This window comes from Protobothrops mucrosquamatus, unplaced genomic scaffold (genome assembly GCF_001527695.2).
Source record: "Protobothrops mucrosquamatus isolate PMUCROS unplaced genomic scaffold, P.Mucros_1.0 scaffold2251, whole genome shotgun sequence".
Taxonomy (NCBI): Eukaryota; Metazoa; Chordata; class Lepidosauria; order Squamata; family Viperidae; genus Protobothrops; species Protobothrops mucrosquamatus.
In genome coordinates this window covers 120,826-142,162 of record NW_015388340.1, presented here as the reverse complement: position 1 = coordinate 142,162, position 21,337 = coordinate 120,826, and the positions used below count along the sequence as shown (strand labels likewise).

The 21,337-nt window shown below is 45.9% G+C and overlaps 1 protein-coding gene across 1 annotated transcript in view; it reads right to left on the bottom strand.

Annotated features, from left to right (window-relative positions):
* The window catches only part of LOC107295180 (E3 ubiquitin-protein ligase TRIM37), a 54,359-nt gene that overhangs the window by 10,549 nt on the left and 22,473 nt on the right, over positions 1-21,337 (bottom strand). The window contains exons 12-17 of the mRNA XM_029285784.1: positions 20,822-20,958; positions 17,831-17,925; positions 14,139-14,333; positions 6,102-6,413; positions 4,082-4,213; positions 1,407-1,587 (exon numbers count right to left, since the gene is read on the bottom strand). Of these exons, the coding sequence (XP_029141617.1) occupies positions 1,407-1,587; positions 4,082-4,213; positions 6,102-6,413; positions 14,139-14,333; positions 17,831-17,925; positions 20,822-20,958 (1,052 nt within the window). The remainder of the gene's footprint in view (positions 1-1,406; positions 1,588-4,081; positions 4,214-6,101; positions 6,414-14,138; positions 14,334-17,830; positions 17,926-20,821; positions 20,959-21,337) is intronic.

The following is a 21,337-nucleotide window of genomic DNA, read 5'->3' as shown; positions in this document are numbered from 1 at the left end:
GGGGTGGAGCGGGGGCGGGGCCAGTTTTTGGGCACTGGGTCTCTAAAAGGTTCGCCATCACTGGTATAAGCATTTGTAAGAGTAGAAAACAAGTGGAAATGAGATGCACTCCAAATGAAGATACGAGGCAGGATGAAAGAAGAGAAGGCTAAAGGAGATACAACAGTAGCTTTCCAACATTTAACGGAATAACAGGGTTGGAAGGGATCTTGGAGGTCTTCTAGTCCAACCCCCTTACTCAGGCACAAGATCCTATATCATTTCAGACAGATGGTTGTCCTATCTCTTCTTAAAAACCTCCAGTGTTGGAGCACCCACATTTGATAAGTTGTCAAAGGGAAGAGGTTTTTATATATATCCTCTCTGTAGCATCAAAAGAGAAGAACCATAAAGGGGAAGCTTTAAAAGAGTAAACGAGGAGTAATTTCCTGACTGTGAGAACTCTTAAGCAGTGGGACAGCCTGGTGGTTTTCACACCAAGGTTAGCCTTTTTCTCTGGGACGGTATAACAATTCCTCCTTTCGCAGGGGCTTGGACTAGAACAGGGCTTTTCAACCAGTGGTAGGGGTACCACCTGTGGTACATTGGCACCTGGCAGGTGGTACGCGACCATCCTAGAAAAGTGGTAGCGGGGGAGGGGAATGAGCTGAACCGGTGGCAGCACCGCACAAGCCTGAGCAAGAGATAGGGCTGTAGGCCTCATCGGAAGCGCCAGGATCAGTGCCGCTTTCCAGCTGATCGGCGCTTCTTCGGGGCTGTCAGGGCTCAGTGGAAGCGCCAGGATCAGCGCCAGGCTCCAGCTGGAGCTCGGCGCTGATCCTGGCGCTTCTGCTGAGCCCTGAAGAAGCGCCAATCAGGTGGAATGTTGCAGCCTCTCCAGGGTCTTGTGATTCACATTCAGATGCTTGGCAACTGATTCATATTTATGACGGTCACAGTGTCCCAGGGTCATGTGAAGTGACCAAAACCTGCTGCAACCACCCAGCAGACGGGGGGAATAAAAACCAAACACCCCCCACCCCACCCCCGCTGCCAATCCTGAACAGAAATGCTCACAACAATGAAAACCTCGGACAGGAGGAAGAGCGCGGCCGGGCGGGCAGGCAGGTGTCTTGCTCGGTTGTGGCTTGGGGGGCACTTTTTTCAGTGCCATTGTAACTTCGAACAGTCACTAAGTGAACTGTTGTAAGTCGAGGACTACCTGTACTTTATCACTTTTTTTCCTTTTTTTTGGTCATCAAGCTTTTGACACCTTGCTAGGCGACTGGTGGTACTCGGATGTTGCCATATCCTAAAAGTGGTACAATGGGTGAAAAGGTTGAAAAGCCCTGGACTAGATGACCTCCAAGGTCCCTTCCAACCCCATGATTGCATGTCCGTTCTTTTTCAAGTCACCGCACACTTACCCCACAGCTATTCCTTTCCTAGCTTTTTCCACAGCAGCTATGCCATTTAAAGCAGAAGCACCAACGTTGGAATCAGAAACCTCACACATTCTGTCTTCAGAATTAGACAGGGGATCCGAAGCGCAAGCCAAAGATCTGGGGGAGCTGCGCCGACTGTTGGGCTTAGAGTTTCCTAGGCAACCTAAAGCAAAAAATAAGACACATTCTCGTGAGGCTTTTTCCAATCTTGAAAGATATATCTAATACAAAGTACTTATTTGCCACAAGCAAGCAGTACCTGAGAAAAGGCAGGGTTTTGTTTTGCTATACCTGATGGTTTCAGATGCAAATGACATTTTATTCTACCAGGTCCATCAGCAACAATATGGAAAGTCATATGAAGCATACTCCAGATCAGGGGTCTTCAAACTTGGCCACTTTAAGACTTGTGGACTTCAACATCCAGAATGCCTCAGCCAGCTTTGCTGTGTTGAAGTCCACAAGTCTTAAAGTTGCCAACTTTGAAGACCCCTGCTCCAGATAGTCCTCAATGTACAACCACAACCGAGCCCAAACTTTCCACTGATAAGCGAGGCAGTTAAGTGAGCTTTGACCCATTTTACGACCTTTTCTGCCACAGTTCTTGAGAGAATCGTTGAAGTTGCTAAGTGAATCAGGCAGCCATTAAGCGAATCTGGCTTCCCCCACTGACTTTGCTTGTCGGAAGGTCACAGAAGGTGATCGATCACATGATCTTGGGATGCTGGAACCGTCATAAATGTGAGCCGGTTGCCAAGTGCCCTAACTTTGATCACTTCAGCCTGGGGATGCAGCGACCGTTGTAATGTGAAAAAGTCATTGTTTTCAGTGCTGCTGTAACTTCAAACAGTCACTCAATGAATGGTTATAAGACAAGGACTATCTGTACCAGTGGTGGCGAACCTATGGCATGTGTCCCACTGCTTAAGAGTTCTCACGGTCAGGAAATTACTCCTCGTTTACTCCTTTAAAGCTTCCCCTTTATGGTTCTTCTCCTTTGATGCTACAGAGAGGATATATAAAACCTCTTCCCTTTGACAACCTATCAAATGTGGGTGCTCCAACACTGGAGGTTTTTAAGAAGAGATTGGATAACCATCTGTCTGAAATGATATAGGGCAGTGGTGGCGAACCTATGGCATACGTGCCAGAAACCTCAGCACTCAGGGACCTCTCTATGGGCATGCATGCCATCGCCCCAGCCCCGTCTCCCCCCCCCTCACCAGCAGCCCCCCAGAGAGTCACCCCCAGGCACGGCCCGTGTGGAGCAGCACAGCCAAGGACATGGCAGCCAGGCAGCAGGGACAAGACTCCGCCCTTGCGCCCTGTCGCATGATGCTGCGGGGCGCCAACAGAGGGCGTGGCTGCCATGGCGCTGCAGGGCCGCTGGGTGTTCTGCTGTGGCGGGCCGCGGAGGTGTGGGCAGGCCGGAGGGCAGAGCAGTGGGCGGAGCTGGGCAGAGCGGGGGCGGTCAGGGTGGTTTTGGGGCACTCGGTGTCTAAAAGGTTCGCCATCACTGATCTATAATGATGTATCACTGGATGGGTGGGCAACATCTGAATATTTTTTCTATATATGTACATACTGTAAATTAATCTTTTTCAGTCTCTGTACCATACAGTCTTCTGTAATCCTTGATTTACAACAGTTCGCTTAATGACCGTTCAAAGTTATAACGGCACTGAAAAACGTGACTTATGACCGTTTTCACACTTAACACCACTGCGGCATCCCCATGATCGCATGATCAAAATTCAGAACGCTTGGCAACTGACTCGTATTTATGACGGTTGCAGTGTCCTGTGAGGGAGGGGGATGTAATTCTCTTCTGCGGCCTTCTGACAAGCAAAGTCAACGGGGAAGCCGGATTCACTAACGAACCTTGTTGCTAAATTGACAAGTGAAGCGATTCACTTAATGAGTGTGGCGAGAAAAGTCGTAAAATTCACTTAACAAAATGTCTCATTTAGCGACAGAAATTTCGGGCTCAATGGTGGTCGTAAGTTACCTGTATTTGACAAAAAGCTGTTAGCTCTTCTCCAACTAGCAGTGTTCCAATATCTCGGGGGCTGCCCCAAAGAAGAGGGGGGCAAGCTATTCTCCAAGATGCCTGAAGGCAGGACAAGAAGCAACGGATGGAAACTCATCAAGGAGAGAAGCAACCTAGAACTAAGGAGAAACTTCCTGACAGTGAGAACAATTAACCAGTGGAACAGCCTGCCTCCAGAAGCGGTGAATGCTCCAACACTGGAAGTTTTTAAGAAGAGACTGGACAGCCATTTGTTCGAAATGGTATAGGGTTACCTGCGAAACGGTATAGGGTTACCTGCCTGAGCATGGGGTTGGACTTGATGACCTCCAAGGTCCTTTCCAACTATTATTATTATTATCATTATTATTATTATTATTATTATTATTATTATTATTATTATTATTATTATTATTATTATTATTATTATTATTATCTTTAAACAATTCAGTGGGCTTTTTCATCCTCGAATCACGGGTGGTTTTGCAGCTCAAACTGGGTTCTATTTTAATTGCTCTATCAGCAGCAACAGGAAAAGCCCATATATAGAGGAGCAAGGATCTAAAACTCACAAGCAGCATGCAAAATACTATGCAAATGCACCCCTATGCCCCAGATATATTTATACCTTCAGAGGAAAGCTGACACTCTGGCTTCAAAAGGATATTTCCATCCCCACAATCCATCGCCCTTCGCAAAGACAGGCTGCCTGCGGCCCCTGAGCGACCAGCTTTAGTTGAACTATTTTTCTTATTTGCGGCTACAGGATTAAAAAAAACAAAAAAACAAAAACACTTCAGCTTTAAATACAAGTAACATTTTAAAAAGAGAGAGACGTTAAGTAGATCTGGGTTAGACTTAAAAAGAGATCGTTACCATTATTTTAGAACTTCTAAAACAAGGTATTTTATCTCAGCTCAAAGATGGACATTGTCTTCCTTAATTGAAGCTCCCATATAGTTTGCTTCGTCTACGTCAGTAGTTTTCAACCCAGGCACCTTCCTAATGCTTGGATTTTAACTCTCAAAACTCCTGAGCCAACAGGGCCATCGGTGAGAATTCCAGCATTACAGCACACATATCTGGAATTTATCAAGTTTGGGAAACTGTGGTATTGCTCCATGTTACCATTTAATGTAACCTGGGGGCCAAAACCTGACTGGAATGCAAGGACTGAAGGGTGTATCTTATTTAAAGGAACAGGCCAGATAAAAGGATAAAAGAATTTCAGTCTGTCTATTGATCGATCCCTCCATCGAACCATCCATTCATCGATCCGTCCATCTAATTTTTTTTAAATTCTAATTTGCTTCGCTCATTAAGCGAATCCGGCTTCCCCCCACAGACTTTGCTTGTCGGAAGCCGGCTGGGAAGGTTACAAATGATGATCACATGACCCTGGGACACTGTCATACATATATGCCAGTTGCCAAGTGCCTGAATTTTGATCACATGACCATGGGGATGCCAAAACGGTCGTTAAGCGTGAAAACCGGTCAATACGTCGCTTTTTTCACTGCCGTTGTATCTTGGAACAGTCACTAGCCAATGGTTGTAAATGGAGGATTATCTGTACAGCTGGCCAGCGGTAGCCATTAGCTTGTGGGTGCCGTGAACTGTGCGCCTGAATCTCCCTGTGAAATGTAAAGCTTTAAGACAATGGTCTCCATCAGCCATCAGTGCCTTGACAAAAGCAGATTAATTTTCACAGCTTTTACAACTTTCTCAAACTATATAATAATAATAGTAGTAAAGTTGGAAGGGACCTTGGAGGTCATCAAGTCCAACCCCCTGCTCAGGCAGGAAACCCTATACCATTTCGGACAAATGGCTGTCCAGTCTCTTCTTAAAAACTTCCAGTGTTGGAGCACTCACTGCTTCTGGAGACAGGTGGTTCCACTGGTTAATTGTTCTAACTGTCAGGAAGTTTCTCCTTAATTCTAGGTTGCTTCTCTCCTTGCTTAGTTTCCACCCGTTGCTTCTTGTCCTGCCTTCAGGCACTTTGGAGAATAGCTTGACTCCCTCTTCTTTGGGGCAGACCCTGAGATATTGGAAGACTGCTATCATGTCCCCCCTCGTCCTTCTCTTCGTTAAACTAGACATACCCAATTCCAGCAACCGTTCCTTATATGTTTTAGCCTGCAGTCCCCTAATCATCTTTGTTGCTCTTCTCTGCACTCTTTCTAGAGTCTCAACATCTTTTTTACATCGTGGTGACCAAAACTGGATGCAGTATTCCAAGTGTGGCCTTACCAAGGCCTTGTAAAGTGGTATTAACACTTCACATGATCTTGATTCTATCCCTCTGTTAATGCAGCCCAGCACTGTGTTGGCTTTTTTGGCAGCTGCAGCACAGGGCTGGCTCATATTTAGGTGACTGTCCACTAGGACTCCGAGGTCCCTCTCACAGTTACTACTACTGAGCAAGGTACCCCCTATACTATACCTGTGCATTTGGTTTTTCTTGCCTAAATGTAGAACCTTGCTCTTTTCACCATTGAAGGACTTAAAAATTGAAATTTCATTTAAAATCAGTGCTTTATCAAGGCGGGCGCAATCCGGTCTTGAGATTTTAAAAGGCTGCACCCAACAGGTTGTTAAATGGCTCCTTTCTTACAGAAGGGATGACTAAACCCATTTCCACTTACAATTCCGAATATAGCAGCTAGAGAGGGATGATTTTGTCAGCAGCTCCCTCCCAAGTTCCTGCAGCTTGTTGTAGCTTTCTGTCCCGCAGGCTGCCAAGGTGCCCTGGTCACCAGGGAAGGCGTAGGTGGTCTGCCCGTCAGAAGGGTTGGTGTTGCTGCTCCGAACCTCGGACAGCTGGTTCTTCACATCCGACATCTTACTCCGTACTTCAGCCATCTGACTCTTCAACCTCTTCAGCATTTTAAGGTCTGGCGGAACGCGCCACATTGCCTGATGCCTCCGCTGGTCTTTCTCTTTTAAAGAGTACGATGCTGAACAGAGAAGAAAGGGAAAGAACACTCAAGCTCGCCACCAAAAACGGTTTCCAGGGCATCCCATGGCAGCATCTATAGGGCAGTGATGGCGAACCTATGGCACGTGTGCCAGAGGCGGCACTCAGAGCCCTCTCTGTGGGCACACCTGCCGCCGCCGCCAGCTCGCACAGGTCCATTAGGCCACCGCTGGCGCCCGGAGTAGCAGCCCCACCCAGCACAAAGGCAAAGCAGCTGGCTAGCAAGCTCGAGTAGAGGTGGTAGAGTGCGCCCCCATGTGCTTGCTGCTCTCTGTGTGCGGAGGCTGATGGTGTCAGGCAGCAGCCGCCCCTGCCTCGCCTTGCCCTGCAGCAATGGCACTCCCGCCCTACCCCCTGCCTCACCCCGCAGGACGAGCCTCCTGCCCACCACCCCACCCACCAGAGACCCCCTGGATCTCCCCCAATCCTGCCCAGCCCCCACAGGCGTCCCCCACAAGCAACATCAAGGTGGCCATGCCCACCCTGGCCACGCCCACTCAGTCTGCCGTGACCACCGCAGCCACCCCCACCCAGTGGGCCACCCCCACCCCCCTGAGGGCACCACAGTGCTGATGCGGCCCTGGCACTTTGCGATAAATAAGTGGGTTTTGGGTTGCGGTTTGGGCACTCGGTTTCTAAAAGGTTCGCCATCACTGCTATAGGGGATTAAGGCCTTAGTTATAGGGTTTAATTTCCAGTGCTAGTTCTAAACCCGGATGAGACAGGAGGAAGGTCTCTTTCATGCAGGATCCCCTGAGGGTGAGATGGGTGGTACAGAAATTTGATTTAAAAAAATAAAATAAATAAAATAAAATAAAGGTTGGGCATTGGGCTAAAACCTTGACGCTGCAAAACACCAAGATTAATGTTGTATAAAGCAGTAAACAATAGCCCAATCAAGGAACTACCAACTCAGACAAACAAGCCGACAATAAACCACAGCCTAATCAAGGAACCACCAAGAACACTCCCACCGACACTGACAGGGCAAGCCGAGAACAAACCCTTTCAGCACTGATAATGTTACCCTACAGGTAGTCCTTGACTTACGACCACAACTGAGCCCACAACTCCTGTTGCTAAGTGAGATATTTGTTAAGTGAGTTTTGCCCCAGTGGCTAAGAGAAGCACTGCAGTTGTTAAAGTTAGGAACACGGTTGTTAAGTGAATCCGGCTTCCCCCATTGACTTTGCTTGTCAGAAGGTCGCAAAGGGGGATCGCGTGACCCCGGGACAATGCAACCGTCATAAATATGAGACAGGTGTCAAGCATCTGAATTCTGATCATTTTGATGGGGACTGCAGCCAAGAAATTAAAAGACGCTTGCTCCTGGGGAGGAAAGCTATGGCAAATCTAGACAGCATACTAAAAAGCAGAGACGTCACCCTGCCAACAAAAGTGCGTAGAGTCAAGGCCGGGGTTTTCCCAGTTGCAATGTATGGCTGTGAAAGTTGGACCATAAGAAAGGCTGAGTGCCAAAGAATGGAGGCCTTTGAACTCTGGTGCTGGAGAAGACTCCTGCGAGTCCCCTGGACTGCAAGGCGATCCAACCGGTCAGTCCTAGAGGAGATCAACCCCGACTGCTCTTTAGAAGGCCAGATCCTGAAGTTGAAACTCAAGGACTTTGGCCACCTAATGAGAAGGAAGGACTCACTGGAGAAGAGCCCGATGCTGGGAAAGATGGAGGGCAAGAGAAGAAGGGGACGACAGAGAATGAGGGGGCTGGATGGAGTCCCTGAAGCAGGAGGCGTGAGCTTAAATGGACTCCAGAAGATGGTAGAGGACAGGAAGACCTGGAGGAACGTTGTCCATGGGGTCGCAGTGGGTCGGACACGACTTCGCAACTAACAACAACAACAAATGACCACAACGGTCGCTAAGTTTGAAAAATGGTCACAATCGGCACTTTTTCCGTGCCGTTGTAACTTCGAATGGTCACAATCGGCACTTTTTTCAGTGCCGTTGTAACTGTTGTAAGTTGAGGACCACCTGTACTTGGGTAATAAAACGTCTGCAAGGAAATAATCAAGCTCTGAGAGCACCAAGGACCCCATAAAAGATATTTTACCACCAGTGAAACAATAGATGCAATTCAATGGGATCTGACTGAAATTGTTGGAGAGCAACCGTTGCCCAATACAAGGTACCACAGAGGCCTAGCTACCTCTTTTACCAATGTTTTGCTAACCAAAGCTTTATACCAGACCTGAACACTAGTTGAGACTTCATTCTTTGATTGCACATCCACTTAAGGATACCGCATATCTAATTTTTAATGGATTAGAGTTATTAGCGTCTATTTGGTATCAAATGAAGCAATATCAAAATACTTCACAGATGATCAGTTAGGCCAGGGGTCTTCAAACTTGGCCCTTTTATGACTTGTGGACTTCAACGCCCAGAATTCCTCAGCCAGGCACGCATACCTGGCTGAGGAATTTTGGGCGTTGAAGTCCACAAGTCATAAAAGGGCCAAGTTTGAAGACCCCTGATCTAGACTGAGCTTAGGAACTTTAAGATGGGCGGGGGGGGGACTTCAACTCCCAGAATTCCCCAGTCTAGGAGAAGCCTTGACCAAAAGGGGGTGGTGTCTAGCATCCTGATGTCCACTACAAAGTAACGTAGGAATTCTGGGAGTTGAAGTCTAGCTGAGGAATTCTGGGAGTTGAAGTCCACAAGTCAAAAAAGGGCCAAGTTTGAAGACCCCTGAGTTAGGCAAAGGATGATGGGAGGACTGCAGGAATGTAAGGACAGGCGGACCGCAGTTCCACTAACTGCTATGACTTTGGGAGGCTCCAAAGGGAGAAAAGCTCATTTATGGCAACAAATACTCCCCTAAAAGAAAATCAAATTTGAAATGGCTCACTAGAGATTATAATGTCGGACTGTAATAATATGCAGCTACCTTGCAGTATATCCAAATGGCGCATAGCCCCATTATCTAAAATATCATTTTTACCGCAATAGCATTTCAGTAATGGACCAAAACTAGATGGAATTTTTCCACCGAACGTAAAGGCCTCTCTCTGGAGCACAAATCTGCAATAAATTACGTAAAAATTAACATAACCAGAGTGTTTGCTTTAGCTAATTTTTCACGCTTCCCGTTAGGCACAGACCTTTATTAAAGAAATAGAAACGTTACTGAGAAAAGGTCAGGCAGCTGAGTCTTTTCTATGCGAAGTGACACGCAGTTTACTGTGGAAGATTCTGAAAATATCACAGGGAAGGAGAAGATCTATTCAATTTGTACTGTATAAAGAGCCCTATTTCTGGCTCTTCCTCCTCTCCTCCACCCTCCCTCCCATTTCTGGCATGGGTAAAACTAGAAACAAAGGTCTGATGGAGTTACAGGAGCACAGAGCTTTTAGGGGCTGGGAGCTGCATATAGTCTGACACCAAGAGAGCAGAATAAAAGTCATTTGCTGTCAGAATCCAGTTATATTTCGTTTCTATCTATCTTCTCTGATATAAAACCAATTCTTACCCTCTCCTGGATGCCGTCATATTAAGGGGGAGGGGAGGTATGCATGGGTTTTTTTATTACTTTCACTTCCTCTATTCACTACAACAGTGGTTCTCAACCTGTGGGTCGGGACCCCATTTGGGGTCGATCGACCATTTCATGGGGGTCGCCAAGCAAGACTGTCCGCCATTTTTTTTTGTCCGCCATTTTTTTGTCCGCCATTTTTTTTCCCTTTTCCGGCAGGTGCCTTACCTCCCTTGGGCTGGGCCAGCTGGTGGTCGGCCTGCTCCGTCTCTGCCGCTTGCCAGCTACGCCTCGGCCGGCGCAGGGGGCGGAACCACGCATGTGCGGCACTCCCGGGCAGGGAAAGTCCTCGACTTACGACCGGTTGAGTAGTCCTTGACTTACGACAGGTTTAGTCCTCGACATACGACCGGTTTAGTCCTCGACTTACGACCGGTTGGGGTCGCGGCATTAAAAAGGTTGAGAACCACTGCACTACAAAGTAACCTTTTGTTGATTTGCTTCGGATCTTCTAACCATAACAATATAGCCCAGTGGTGGCAAACCTAAGGCACGGGTGCCAGAGGCGGCACTTGGAGCCCTCTTTGTGGGCACACGTGCCGTTGCCCCAGCCTTGCCTCCCCCCACAACCCCCTCACCAGCAGCCCCCCTGGAGGAGAGTCACCCCCGAGCGTGGCCCACGCGGAGCAGTGCAGCCGAGGACATGGAAGCCAGGCAGCGTAGACAAGACTCTGCCCTCATGCCCCATCGCGCACAGTTGATGCTGTGGGGCGCGGGCAGAGGGGGTGGCCGCCATGGCGCTGCTGGGCGATCTGCGGCGGGCCCTGGAGGCGGTGAGTGGCCCTGCGGGCAGGCGGGGTGGAGGCAGGGCAGGGGGTGGAGCGGGGGCGGGGCCAGTTTTTGGGCACTCGGTCTCTAAAAGGTTCGCCATCACTGATATAGCCATTTGCCTTTCATCCTATGCCCCTCTGAACATCTCCTCCTTACCCGCCAGCGAGCCGGGATCTGTGTGAGGAGATGTTGAATGATCGTGCCAACTCAGTCGGATTGATGTTATCTTTCCTGGAGTTAACACTTAGAAATCTGCCGATTTGAATCGCCCCGGGGTGGGGTGGGGCTGCTTAGGGACACTTTAAATAAACTGTATTTAAATATTAAATATTCAAATTGTAAGGGAATCCCTCAGATCCTGTCTATCATGCCTGCTATCAATTTCTCTTAATAAAAGTCCCTGTTGGAAGAAACCGTTTCCAAGAGTTCTGCTTTCTTAAGATGTGGGATTGAAGTGGGTCCTTACATTTGCTACAAAATGGGCGGCAAATAAATTCAATAAACAAAACAAACAAACAAGGAAATGGCAAAGGGGTCAAAACAAAGAAGGCAGAGGGTCTGTACTTAATACACGAGATATATAATTAAATCGTGCTTCCACAACGCACAGAAAAAGGCAATCAAAGAAGATGGAGAGACATCATCGAAGACGCACTACAACATCAATTAACAAGGATTGAGGCTGCCAGCAGAGCAAGAACCAGAACTTTGTATCTTCTTTGACACCCAAAGCAGGAGGAGGAGGAGGAGGAAAAACAAAAAGGGGAGGGGGAGGGGGAGGAGAAGACAAAGCCAGAAGGAGAACATAAAAAACTGAGGGAGAAAGGCTAGCAATGACCTACACCAGGGGTATCAAACTCAATTTCATTGAGGGCCGCATCAGCATTGCGGTTGCCCTTCAGGGGCCGGGTGGGTGTGGCCAGGGTGGGCGCAGCCTACTGGGTGGGCGTGGAGGGAGTGGATGTGGCCTACTGGGTGGGCACGGCCAGCTCTACATCATTTGTGTCAAGGGTGCCTGTGGGGGCCTGGGCAGGAGTGGGACAGATCTGAGGGTCTCTGGCAGAAGGGGGTGGGACCGGGGCAAGCGCCAAGGCATGGTCCATTTCTTCATTCCTCACAAAGAGTGACCCCTCCCCAGCAGGCACCCAGGGGGCGGGGCAGACGCGGCAGGGGCTGGTTCCTCGCTGTTTCCGGACGGCCTTGTGGAGCTAAGACTGGATGCGTTTCAGCATAGATGGCCACCACAAAATTGTACATTGGCTCCCGGCCGGCCTGGGCCAGGGTCAAAGCAGCGGGGGCCGTTCCCTCACTGTTTCCAGGATGGCTTCGCGGGCCACATGAAACCACTTCACGGGCCGCATCCGGCCCCTGGGCCTTGTGTTTGACATGTCTGACCTACACGTTCCCTGCTCTTTCCTAAGAACAAGAAGCAACAACCTTTGAAGGCACAATTTATGTCTCAGTCAAGCTCATTAAAATCAAAAGTAAAAATGTTGCTAAGCTAACAACTCCACGCAAGGATGTACAGAATCTCTATGGTGACGTTGCCAAAATGACAGTTGTTATTTTTTTTATAAAGATCTAAATTTGCTTTTGTTTAGTTTCTGAATCCTACATATGCTATTGAGCAAATGTAATACACATCCTGGTGCCCGTGGCTATCACATTGCCAGCCTATGTCTTCAAGCTCTCTCAATAGGACAGGCACTCTCTCAATATTTGTACTGATTGCTTTCTCGAGTGTTGCTTTCCAAATTCTCATTATCTTACTGTTAAATTACAGATGAGACTTTAAAAACATATTCCATCTTGATATAACCACCAGCTGTTATTGCTAACTGGCCAAGTATTTCAGGTATATTTAATTTGTTTCTATTTTTTATTGTTTTAAAATGTTTTTAGTTTTGAATGCTATATATATATAAATAGCATTTATATATATATAAAATTGTAAGCTGTCTAGAGTCATTGACTGAGATGGATGGCTACAGAAATTAACTGAATGAATGAATGAAGAGTGAATGAATGAATGAATGAAGAAATGAATGAATCTTGTTTATATTTTTTTAGCATGTAGGACAGACATGTCAAACACAAGGCCCAGGGGCCGGATACGGCCCGCGAAGTGGTTTCATGTGGCCTGCGAAGCCATCCTGGAAACAGTGAGGGAACGGCCCCCGCTGCCTTGGCCCTGGCCCACGTCGGCCGGGAGCCAATGTACAATTTTGTGGTGGCCATCTATGCTGAAACGTATTCAGTCTTAGCTCCACAAGGCCGTCTGGAAACAGCGAGGAACCAGCCCCTGCCACGTCGGCCCCGCCCCCTGGGTGCATGCTGGGGAGGGGTCCCCCTTTGTGGGGAATGAAGAAATGGACCATGCCTTGGCGCTTGCCCCGGTCCCACCCCCTTCTGCCAGAGACCCTCAGATCTGTCCCACTCCTGCCCAGGCCCCCACAGGCACCCTTGACGTGAACGATGTAGAGCTGGCCACGCCCACCCAGTAGGCCACACCCACTCTATCCACGCCCACCCAGTAGGTCGCACCCACCCTGGCCACATCCACCCACCCCGCCCCCCCCGAGGGCAACCGCAATGCTGATGCGGCCCTCAAATGAAATTGAGTTTGACACCCCTGATGTAGGATATCCATTTACAGGTACCATAGGACACCGAATATTTAATATTGTTTCTGCCTGTTATTTACAAATTACTACAGTTTTAATTATACAAATAGTCCTCGACTTACAACAGTTCTTTTAATGACCGTTCAAAGTTATAACGGTACTGAAAAGTGACTTATGACTGTTTTCACACTTACAACCATTGCAGCATCTCCAGGATCACATGAACAAAATTCAGACGCTTGGCAACTGGCTCATAATTAGGATGGTCCCCGGGATCATGTGATCCCCTTTTGTGACCTTCTGACAAGCAAAGTCAATGGAGAAATCAGATTTACTTAACAATCATGTTACTCGCTTAACAGCTGCAGTGATTCACTAAACAACTGTCTTGTTTAGCAACATAAATTTTGGGGTCAATTGTGGTCGTTAAGTCGAGCACTACCTGTAATTCCTTCTTTTCTCAAGGCCCTGAAGCACAAAACGACACCATATCGATGTATTCATTGTCTGTGGAAGTTTAAATGGTTCGGCTTTCTAAAGCATACTCTTAGTATCTTTAGACTCTCCCTAATTTTAGTGGGAGACTTTATCTTCATCGACTTAAAACACTATCAGGAATCGTACCTTAAGAATAGTCGCCAAGAATAAGTAGCTCTTTTGAGGGAGATTCCCCAAGTGAGAAATTCATTTTTAGTATCTCCCCAGAAAAGATGGAAGGCTTCTTCACAAAGCTTTCTGTCCCCTCATGTCCCCGACTCACCTCTGTTCTGCAAAAGTGAGGTGGGTGGGCGTGGCTGTAGACCCCACAGGTTTTCCATCCCATTTCTGTCCTTCAGGTCCAGCAAATGGATTAATATTAAGGGATCTATATCAAGCAAGCTGCTACTGGCAGAAGTGAGTGCATTTCCTCGCTTTGACAAGTGGCTGGCTGTTGTGCGGTATGCATGGCTCCCACCTGGAGGAGGAGGAGGAGGAGGAGGAGGAGGAGAAGGAGAAGAAGAAGAAGAAGAAGAAGAAGAAGAAGAAGAAGAAGAAGAAGAAGAAGAAAAAATGAGTAGTTTGCAACAATTTTAGGCACTCAGTAATTCTTAGATGTCAGCTAGTTAATAATAATAATAATAATAATAATAATAATAATAATAATAATAATAATAATAATAATAATAATAATAATAATAATAAATGCCAAATCCAGTCTGAACATCTGGCTGACTGTGCGATGATCCATAATAATAATAATAATAATAATAATAATAATAATAATAATAATAATAATAATAATAATAATAATAATAATAATAAAAAAGTTGGAAGGGACCTTGGAGGTCATCTAGTCCAACCCCCTGCTCAGGCAGGAAACCCTATACCATTTCAGATAAATGGCTATCCAGTCTCTTCTTAAAAACTTTCAGTGTTGGAGCATTCACCGCTTCTGGAGGCAGGTTGTTCCACTGGTTAATTGTTCCCACTGTCAGGAAGTTTCTCCTTAGTTCTAGGTTGCTTCTCTCCTTGATTAGTTTCCATCCATTGCTTCTTGTCCTGCCTTCAGGTGTTTTGGAGAATAGCTTGACTCCCTCTTCTTTGTGGCAGCCCCTGAGATACTGGAACCCTGCTATCATGTCCCCCCTCGTCCTTCTCTTCATTAAACTAGACATACCCAATTCCAGCAGCCGTTCTTTATATGTTTTAGCCTCCAGTCCCCTAAAATCATCTTTGTTGCTCTTCTCTGCACTCTTTCTAGAGTCTCAACATCTTTTTTACATCGTGGTCACCAAAACTGGATGCAGTTGGACAATCTTATTAGCATTGCCTCTAATAGTGAAATCAACTGTGAACACTAACAAACGTGTACCTAAACAGACCCATAGAGAAATAAGAAAATGAGCATATTAAGCTATTTTGTGGAGAAATATAACATTCCCCCCACCAAAATAGCCTCACGTGGTCTCAAAATCGTGGTACGATAGAAATGCAGGATAGCGAATATTCGTTTCTTTATACATTTAGAAACTGAAGAAAAGGGAGTAGAATCTATTAAAAATATAAAATGATTGGTTTATTTGATTTTCTAGCAATCCAAAACAGGGGTGCTAGATATGGATAGACCTTCAAATGGTGCTAAATAGGAGATATGTGCCATCACAGGAATGAAAAGACATGAACCCTTTCCCTGTTGATGCATGACTGATTTAATTATTTTTAAAAATAAAGATATCAAGAAATCTATATCAATCAGTGAATAGTTGAAACCAAACTATCAAACCGTCTTGTCTCCAGAAGTTGTGGATGCTCCAACACTGGATGTTTTTAAGAAGAGACTGGACAGCCATTTGTCTGAAATGGTATAGGGCTTCCTGCCTGAGCAGGGGGTTGGACTAGATGACCTTCAAGGTCCTTTCCAACTCTGTTATTTTGTTATTAAACAATGTTAAGAAATGGAACTGCAGATATGAAGGAATGAGGAGGATCCTGGAGCAAAGTTAAAAATTCAGAACCAATACAAAATCAACCACAGGCCAACAATCACTAAAAACACTTTAAACAATGAAAGTATTATTGTTTACATTATGAAACTATTTAAATTGCTAGTTAGGTCTCTTGGCTTTCCTATTATGAGCTCTCTTTAAAAAGGAAGAAGAAACGTTGGGTAGCATACTACCCCTGTTGATAAGTAGTCTAGAATTAATTTAATAAGGGATTAATTTAACTGGGAAGTCAAATTCCCATTTTAAAGCTCCTTAAAAACAGGTGATTAAGAACAAGAAAGGAACAGAATGAGAGATCCTTTTAAATGAGTGGGCTACAGAGACTGTTAACTGAGCAGTTCACCAACATCAAACATTTAAAAAGGGAAAAAAATCCTAAATAATGCATTCAGTCATTTTGCTCTGAGACATCATGTCTCCATTTCTGCTGTTGTAAAGGAGGTGGTATTAATCAGCTAAATATAAATTAATTTCTCGGCTCGGAAGAAATTCTGTCAAAGGTATAATTTGCCTGCCATATACCAGTGATTGTTATCTAAGTCACAATAGGATTTTGACAGTTATAAACAGAACTGTAATATGAAAATACAGATGCTGTTCCCTACTGCCCATAATATACCTGGCAGATCTGTCCCAGATATCCACATTTTCAGCATAATTTTACTAGCCTTGCAGTGCTTGTTTAAAAACAATGCTTTTCCAATTATTAAAAAAAATCTCATCAAATACAGGTAGTCCTCGAGTTACAACAGTTTGTTTTGTGACCATTCAAAGTTACAACTGAAAAAAGTGACTTATACCCATTTTCACACTTATGACTGTTGCAGCATCCCCAGGGTCATGTGATTTACATTCGGATGCTTGACCACTGACTCATATTTATGACGGTTGCAAGTGTCCCGGGATTATGTGATCCCCTTTTGCAACCTTCCGACAAGCAAAGTCAATGGGGGAAGCCAGATTCATTTAACAACCAGGTTACTAACTTAACAACTGCAGTGATTCACTTAACAGCTGTGGCAAGAAAGCTCATAAAGTGGGGCAAAATTCACTTAACAAATTTCTCACTTAGCAACATGAATTTTGGGCTCAATTGTGGTCGGAAGTCAAGGACTACCTGTATGAAGAATCTGTTTCTGAATTACATTCAAATCAACCATGCAAAAGACAGATGTATTTAAATTCTTCTGTATCTACTATCTAAACAATGTACATCAGAAGAACTTCAGAAGTTTTAAAAGAAGGCATTAAAGCTTCCTACGTTAAAAAGACACAAATGCCCAGGAACAGTCTTTTCCCTGCAGTATGGCAAATGAAGAGAAGGACGAGGGGGGATATGATAGCAGTGTTCCAATATCTCAGGGGCTGCCACAAAGAAGAGGGAGTCAAGATATTGTCCAAAGCTCCTGAGGGCAGGACAAAAAGCAATGGGTGGAAACTAAGCAAGGAGAGAAGCAACCTAGAACTAAGGAGAAACTTCCTGACAGTTAGAACAATTAACCAGTGGAACTCCTTGCCTCCAGAAGCGGTGAATGCTCCAACACTGGAAGTTTTTAAGAAGAAACTGGACAGCCATTTGTCTGAAATGGTATAGTTTTCCTGCCTGAGCAGGGGGTTGGACTAGATGACCTCCAAGGTCCCTTCCAACTTTATTATTATCATTATTGTTATTACCTCTCAAAAACTCAACTTTCTCTGACAGCCTTCCCCAATAGTAATCTCACAGCTAGTATTATACCGATATGGGTTTTTTTTAATCCCAGCTGCAAGCCTCCTTTGAATTTGAGCTAATGGGATGACTGCCCTACATTAAATAATCTCTACACATGATATGTGATGCAGCAGTTCCAAAAATAGAAAATCCTACAGAATCCCCAACTCCACGTGGCTTCTGAGGTGGAGAAAGAAAGAAGGGATGCTTTCCACAGAAATGCCATTATAAAAAAAGCCTTTTCTCTACGTATACCTGAGGCCCCTGCTGGGGCAGATGTAGCTTCTTCTACCAGGTCTCCTTCCTCCAGTTCCATGTTGTGAGTGTATTCCACATCGTTCTCTCCAGACCTTGAGGGCAAAGTAAAGGTCACAAAGTTCCTGCTAAGCGCCAGGTTTGAGAAAACGTTCATTCTACAAATACCGTTTGAAGAGTTCTGAATTGCACAGAAATTCTGAATTGCGCCGAAATTACAATTTCACTGTAGCAGGATAAAATCCTGAGTTCATCTGCACCTAGGGGCAGCTGCAACACCATGTAGAAAAACAGTGACCTGTGGTAATGGAATCAACTGGGCCGTTTCAGAGGGGAAATGACAAAGTACAGATCCCAGAGAGCTACTTAAGGCGCTCCTAAAGTGGTGGATTTTTATATCTGAAGTAAGGTTAGTTAGATTAGATCAGTGGTTCTTAACCTGGGCGATATCGCCCCCCAGGGGGCGATTTCGTTTTTCAGGGGGGCGATGGAACAAAAAGGGGCGACGCGGGGGCGAAGGAACAAAAAGGGGGCGATATGGGGGCGATGGAGCGAGAGGTTTGGGGGACACTTTTGAGACTTTTTCGTACAGTGAATCGCTGCATATCTGTCGTACAAAAACATCAGATCGCTCGCTATTAGTGGATTGAATTGTGTTTTCAAATGTTCCTCCAGCTAGCTTCAGTACAGAATGCCGTACATATGTGAATACGCATCGCTTATCTTCATGCGCGTTGCGCAGCAGCCTCTACCCTTTTTATATTCCTTTTTGCGTCTTAAATTTCACTTGTAATTCAATCATTAAATGTTACTGTTTTTCTTTTCGGGCATTTCACTTTTTTGCAGTTGAATTTTGTTTTCAGTGGTCATTACATTTAAGTGTCTTGAATAAATAAGATAATAATGAAATACACGTATCACGAAGTTTGGGAATAAAGTGACGGGTGGCACCAAAATTTTTCAAACAGTTGAGATATGGGAAAAAGACTGGAAATAAATTATTTGCATCGATATGTCCTGATGACAATTTTAAAGAAAACAAAAAAAGCGTTTGCATAAATTGAAGAATTATTTTCTATGTTGTGATTGAGAGGTTATGTTGGGGGAAGGGGCGATGACAACTTCCTCATTGGCTCAAGGGGGCGATTCTTTCAAAAAGGTTAAGAACTACTGGATTAGATGATCCGAGATCCCCTTTTAGAATACAGATAGTCCTCGACTTACGACCACAATTGAGCCCAAAATTTCCATTGCTAAGCGAGGCAGTTAAGCGAGTTGTGCCCCATTTTACAAGTTTTTTTTTTTGCCACAGCTGTTAAGAGAATCATTGCAGTTGTTAAGTGGATCTGGTTTCCCCCATGGACTCTGCTTGGCAGAAGCCAGCTGGGAGGTTACAAAGTGATCATATGACCACTGGACAGTGCAACGGTCATAAATACATTCCAGTTGCCAAGTGCCCGAATTTGGATTGCTTGACCATGGGAATGTTACAATGTCACTTTTTTCAGTGCCCTTGTAATAATGGTTGTAAGTCGAGGGCTACCTGCCTGCACTTTTATAAATTCAACAAAAAAACAAAAAGAGAAACTCTCAGAGGAGACAAAAATAGTTCAACTAAAGTTTGACCCTCTAAAGCAGGGGTCCCCAATCCCCGGGCTGTGGACCGGTACCAGTCTGCGGCCTGTTAGGAACTGGGCTGTGGAAGTGAACAAAGCTATATCTGTCCATGCACGGGATCTAGGTAGCATGTGAAACCATCCTTCCCCCATCAAGTCTGTGGAAAAATGGTCTTTTCTGGAAACCGGTCCCTGGTGTCAAAAAGATTGGGGACCTCTGCTCTACAGCCTAGGTACTCTTGGCCCCCCCATCCCATCACCCCTGCGCCACCACTAGAGGTATGACGACTTGCCTCCATTAAATTGTGGGTGCTCCAGCACTGGAGGTTTTTAAGAAAAGAGTGGACAGCCATTTGTCTGAAATGGTATAGGGCAGGGGTGTCAAACTCAATTTCATTGAGGGCCGCATCAGCATTGCGGTTGCCCTGGGGGGGCGGGGGGGGCAGGGTGGGTGCGGCCTACAGGGTGGGTGTGGATGGAGTGGGTGTGGCCTACTGGGTGGGCGTGGCCAGCTCTACATCGTTCGCGTCAAGGGGGCCTGTGGGGGCCTGGGCAGGAGTGGGAGAGATCTGAGGGTCTCTGGCAGAAGGGGGTGAGACCGGGGCAAGTGCCAAGGCATGGTGCATTTCTTCATGCCTCACAAAGAGTGACCCCTCCCCAGCATGCACCCAGGGGGTGGGGCTGACGCGGCAGGGGCTGGTTCCTCGCTGTTTCTAGACGTCCTTGTGGAGCTAAGACTGAATGCGCTTCAGCATAGATGGCCACCACAAAATTGTACATTGGCTCCCGGCCGGCCTGGGCCAGGGCCAAAGCAGCGGGGGCCATTCCCTCAGTTTCCAGGATGGCTTCGCGGGCCACATGCAACTACTTCGCGGGCCGCATCCAGCCCCTGGGTCTTGTGTTTGACATGTCTGGTATAGGGTCTCCTGCTTGAGCAGGGGGTTCTAACTCTGCTATTCTGAGAGTTAACCCCAATTTCTGGAGGGAATATTCATCGATCCCTTTTATTTAGAAGGTCCTTTTCATCCATTAAATTCTACGAATTTATCTATAAAACATCTCCAGCCTTCCAATCTGATTGCCAGGTTTACAATGAAAGTGCTTCCCAACGCAGCTTAAATATATGGATTAGTTGCAGTCTAATCCTACGCACAGGAAGTCTCACCAAGCTGAGTGGATGTGAAAAATCTCGGCTTTAGGCTTATACGAACATTTAAGCCTTCCCGGTGACATTTTTGGAACATCGGTGAAGAGCTGGGGATATTTCTCACACACACACACACACACACACACACACACACACACACACTCAGGGACGTGAGAAGGCATCACATGTCAACAGAGGCAGGGAAAGGAAATCCCTGCCGTGACTTACATGGTCTCTTCATCTATGTCGTTTTCCTCTGTGTTGCTGGTGGCGGTTGAGCTCACGGAGGAACTGCTGCCGTCCAAATGGTTTGCCTCCTCTTGGCCAACGAAGTCAACGTCCAAATCTCCGTCGGAGAGCTCGTGCTGCAATTCGGAGCGGATTTGGTGAACAAAAGGCTTACTCAGAGTAACGGTGGTAAAGGAAGCAGCGATTCTCACAAACAGCTGATTAGAAAGAAAAGCACGACTCTGAAAAATCAGGAGCACAGAAGCTTCCCTGCGTACACTTCAAATCCCCTGTTTATAAAGCCAAGGAGATGAATTACAGGGAGTCCTCGACTTTCAACAGATAATAATAATAATAATAATAATAATAATAATAATAATAATAATAATAATAATAATAATAATAATAATAATAATAATAATAACAACAACAACAACAACAATAAAGTTGGAAGGGACCTTGGAGGTCATCTAGTCCAACCCCCTGCTCAGGCAGGAAACCCTATACCATTTCAGA